The 4,923-nt window shown below is 44.4% G+C and overlaps 1 protein-coding gene across 2 annotated transcripts in view; it reads left to right on the top strand.

The window, feature by feature from the left end:
- RERE (arginine-glutamic acid dipeptide repeats) overlaps positions 1–4,679 on the top strand; it is a 21,977-nt gene extending 17,298 nt beyond the window's left edge. For both annotated transcript variants that reach the window (XM_019541624.1, XM_019541623.1), the window contains exons 9-11: positions 1,615–1,761; positions 2,215–2,395; positions 3,524–4,679. In XM_019541624.1, coding sequence (XP_019397169.1) covers positions 1,615–1,761; positions 2,215–2,395; positions 3,524–3,557 — 362 coding nt within the window. In that variant the 3' untranslated portion in view covers positions 3,558–4,679. The remainder of the gene's footprint in view (positions 1–1,614; positions 1,762–2,214; positions 2,396–3,523) is intronic.
- The last annotated feature ends 244 nt before the right edge of the window (positions 4,680–4,923 follow it).

Here is a 4,923-nt window from a genome sequence, read left to right as displayed (position 1 = left end):
TTTCCTAGGCTGTAGGTGTGCTGGACATTTTTCCTCCCTAGATGCAGCACTTTGCATTTCTCCTTGTTGAACTGCATTCTGTTGTCCAGGTCTGCTTGCAGCTGCTCCCTGCCCTCCGGCGTGTCCACTTCGCCCCATAGCTTAGTGTCATCTGCAAACTTGGACAGAGTACATTTTGGAATAACTCCGTGTATAATCAGGCCCCGAGAGTCAGTTACTGCAAGCAGGGAAGTCACCGAAACACAATTCACCTGGGACTATCACTAAACAAAGAAGTGAGCCTTATAAGGAAATGGGGAAGAAAGGATCAGTCGTATGGCCAGGCCACCCTGCCGTACAGTTGCTCAGCTTGTATGCGCTTTGTAGCCGGCAGAGAACTGGGATAGAAATGATTATGGGGCTGGGCTGGGCTTCCTGCCAATTTGCCATATCGCTGCCAACCCTCAAAATTTAAATGCATGGGATTTGTCAAGCTCTGGTGGGTAAATATTTTTGTGGTTTTGTCAGTGTCATGTTTTACTTTGACTTCGTGAAGTGACAGTGGAGAAATTGCCTGCAAGTGAGAACAAGTAAGGAGGGCAATACTGGTTTCTACCCTCCTTCTGCACCCCTCTCCCCCCACTTTTCCCAGCAAGGTGCAGGCAGCTTCCCCGGAGGTGACACTGCCTGCCTAGGGGAAAGAAGGCTTTGTCAGCTTTGTGTCTGTCAAGAGCAGTGTTAGTGGAGGTGCGAGTGCACATCTAAACCTGTGTCCCGAGCACTGTCAAGAATCTCTTGACCTGCATTTGTGTATAAGCATGAAGCAAGACATTTCTTTCATGAAGTTGACATGAAAATCATGGGAAGGACCCCAGAACATGCAGGTTGGAGCGTGGAGGAGAGGCAAGAATGAAGAAGAAGAACCGAGCAACGCCAGGGTTTATGGTGCAGTGTCCGCTGTCGTTACTGAGCATGGGCACGTGACTGGTGCAGAGTTAGTATAACAGCAGGTTCAAGCTTGATCTGTTTTCTTTTGTAGTTTCTGTTTGCAAAGGATGGGAAAAAGCATCTGGCTCAAAGGGGTGTCTGTTTGCAGGGACAAGGGTTGTACCTAACAGTGAATCCACCAGGCTTGCGAGTCAAAGGAAAATACAGTTTAATTGGGGGGTGGTGATGAAAAAGGAGAGCGAGCAGAGATTTTGCAGGACAGGTATTGACAAAAGCAAATATCTTTAGCCATGATTCCCATACAAGTCCTTGGGAAAAGTGGACTCTCAGAGCCATGTGGGGCTGATTGGCAGACTCACTGCTGAAGCCTGAGGTGGGAAGGGTGCTAAAAGTGAAAGCCTTAAGTGGTTTTGCTATTTGATTTTTCCTGTTGCTTGGTAGATTTGTTTCTCCTTGTTGAGGCTGAAAAGCCCTGGGTTGTTGCTTTAACAATTAAGGCTGTTTGGCAAGCAGATGTCATTTCAAGCACTTGAAGATAGAGAAGTGGGTTTCAAGTCGAATGGAGCTAAGCTCCTGGTAATTACACATCAATTAGGCCAAATACTGCTCCAATTCAAGTGGTAACATGGTTTTTGATCCCTGAACAGCAAACAATTCATTTACCTTCCTTTTCTCCTTCTTCCCTAGGTTCAGCAGGACCTGTTCACCCACTGGTGGATCCCTTGGCAGCCGGACCCCACTTGGCACGCTTTCCCTACCCACCCGGTACCATCCCTAACCCATTGCTAGGGCAGCCACCCCACGAGCATGAAATGCTTCGACACCCAGTCTTTGGTGAGAACACTTCACCGACCTTCCTACCAGCAGCGCTGTGATCTGAACCATGGTGGCTTTTCTCTGGGTCCAGATATACAGTGGAGGGATTGGGAACTCTGAATTCCCCTTTGGATTTCTTCCACTGTTTTTTGAGCTGAACATTTTTATGCTGTATTTCCATTGAAGTCCCCCCCCCACCCCAAACACACACCTCATTACCAGGCCTGGAGCAAAGTTCTTGTGGTGTGTTTTCAGGAGGCCATATGGTACAGTGGTTAGAGTAGGTGCAAGTCTAGAATTCAGGATTGTATTCCCTGCTCTACCACCGACCTGCCGTATAAACTTGGGTGGGTTCCTTTACAGCTCCGTTCCCTGTCTGCAGGACAAGAATGAGGGTAACGCTCTGCTTATCTGCCTCATGGGGATAGGAAGAGCCAGTTTGTGTCTAAGTAAAGATTGTGTCTCTTGCAGGTACCCCCTACCCGCGAGACCTGCCTGGTGCCATCCCACCTCCAATGTCAGCGGCCCATCAGTTGCAGGCCATGCATGCCCAGTCGGCAGAACTGCAGAGACTGGCAATGGAGCAGCAGTGGCTGCATGGGCACCCCCACATGCATGGTGGACACCTACCAAGTCAGGAAGATTATTACAGGTGAGAGGCACCAGCAGTGCTACAGGTAGCAGCTTTCTGTTTCTACTTTCCCTGACTGGTTCCCTCCAGCCTGCAACCTACCTAGCCTATTAAGGGTGCTGGAGATGACCATGACGTGTTCGTTAAAGGTAATGAAGCTTTTAGGAAAACCTAATCTTAGATGCAGAGGATCAGGCAGACATTGGGCATTAGATCAGAATACCTGGGACATGCAGTAAATTAGCTGAATCCTTCTCTGTGGGATTAACTCTGCTTTCAGTAACCTTTGTTATGATTGCTGCTTGCTGCCACCTCCTTGTGAGGGCAGGGAAAGATCCCAGAGGCTTTCACCACTATTGTTCATCAGCAAAGACAGACCTGATGAAGAATGTCTTGCTTTCAAAAGCTTGTCAAACTCTCTCCCAACTACACAGTTGGCCCAGTAAAAGATATCACCCTAGAAATCCTTACCAGCCAATAACAAATTACTGAAAAAGAACAGTAGGTGAAATTGTGCGAATAATGTGCACATAAGAGTGGTAGAACAGAGCTGGATGAAGTTTCTCCCAAAATTATGATGGGCATTTTCTTCCCAGTTGCCCTCTTTGGGTGACCCCTTCTTATTTTGGCTGCTTTGACGGTCTGTCTGCTAAGAGAGGACGGCTGCTGCATTTAGCAGGGTTGCCCTTGCTATAAGCACCGTAAGCGGACAAATGAGAAGCATGTTGTACGCCAGTCTCCCATCTCCTTTAGTGTCCGAGCTTTGTCTGTGTTATGGGAATTTGACATTGGCTGACAGTGCTGGAGGCAACCAAGCTGATACTGAAGGCAGTTGATCCGCCAGTATAGATCAGGACAAAGTTTGTTTCCCCCTGTTCTTGGGCTGCTCCTGTCCATAGTTGATGAGCTTGATAATGTCAAGAAGGCCCCCACAGAGGAAGAACCTCAGTTCCTAAGACAGACCGTCGCCTTCACCACGATGGTTGTCCTTTTGTTCTGAGCAGCCAGGCCTCTTGTCCCCCTTCATGACATTTGGATGCCACTCCACACTGCTTTTGTAGTGACGTGTAACAGCACGAGCAACTGCCTTGGTGCAGCCTCGGGCTGCGTGCCCTTTGTCTGCTAAAACGAGTTTTCTTTCTCTTTCAGTCGACTGAAGAAAGAAGGCGACAAACAGTTGTAATAAATTATTTATTTGTATTGCCGGCTTATGGAAACCCCAGTCCTTGGGAAGGAATGGAACATTTTTACATACAAATAAGAGCTGCAAAAGCAAAAGAATATCTTATAAAAATTTCTTTATATATTTAAAACAAAAAGAAAAACAACCCCCCCCCAACAACTAAAGACTTATCAGCGTAAATAGTGTTCATTTGTAGAGAAGATTTCTCAAGACTGGTGTGGGTCTCCCTGCATGACAACCTATTCAGAAGCCTATTGAAAAAAATACAGGACTGTATGGAGTATTCAGAGAACTTCCCTGCAATCTTGTTTTTTTTTTTTCCCTGTTAGTTTTGAGTAGGTGCTAGAATCAGGCTCACAACACAAGTCACTGTATGTGAAGAGACACTCAATGCATCTATATCTATTAAAAAAAAAAAAAACAAAAAAAAAACAAGGATTGCAAGTGGGTGACATAACAAGCTCTGAATCCAAGTGCTATAATAATAAAAATCTACTTTTATTTTAATACATTGTAGGAAATCTTCATAATTTTAAAGAAAGCTCAGTTCTGCAGCATGGCTTTTTAAGTCTGTAAATAACTTTTTTGGGTAGGGGGGAGGAAAAACGAAACAAAACTCCGCAAATGTTAATCTTGATTTTCAGTAACATCACGAATTGTGAATTCCTACCTGGTATTGACAGAATACAGAGTTGATTTTTTAATAAAAATAAATATATATAATTATCCCTTTAATTAAAGGGAAATGATGGGTGTCAATAATTTCAAATGGGCAAAAGCTTGAAATTTGGTTTGGTATCAACTATAAGCATTAAAGGGAGTTGCAGGGATAATGTTACAAATGACTGTTTCTGTTTTAGGTATTTTTTTTTTCCCCATTAGCATTACACCTGTTTCTCTTCTGCCATGATTTTGATTGATTGAGTTCTGTTTCCCAGTGGTACAGATGTCCCTTGGAACTAACTCCCCTGTTCTGTATCTAGTATAGGGGTTAACCTTACATTTTGGCTATAATATGTCTCCTTTCTTTACCTTTTAAAACAACCAGGCAATTGGATCACCTGGTTCAGTTTGTTCTAAACTTCCCTTTTTTATATGTAATAAGTAGCAAGAATTAAAAAATATATATATCTTGTCCTTTTAAAAATGATCCAGAGCTCTGGCTTTTGGAAGGCAGGGTTTTATATGCATGGACAGGACTTTTCTTTGGCCAGGGGCTGCTTTCTCTAGCTTTTATATTGATAGGTTTTTAATGAGGAGGACAAGGCAATTGGATCTCCTGATCAGCTCTGTGTAAAGCTCTTCCACAAAGTCCTGTCTTCATTTCACTTTAAGTGAAGGCTGCCATTCCCTTTCCTTTAAACTG

This window comes from Crocodylus porosus, unplaced genomic scaffold (assembly GCF_001723895.1).
Source record: "Crocodylus porosus isolate Cpor-Errol unplaced genomic scaffold, CroPor_comp1, whole genome shotgun sequence".
Taxonomy (NCBI): Eukaryota; Metazoa; Chordata; order Crocodylia; family Crocodylidae; genus Crocodylus; species Crocodylus porosus.
This window is presented reverse-complemented; position numbering and strand designations above follow the sequence as displayed.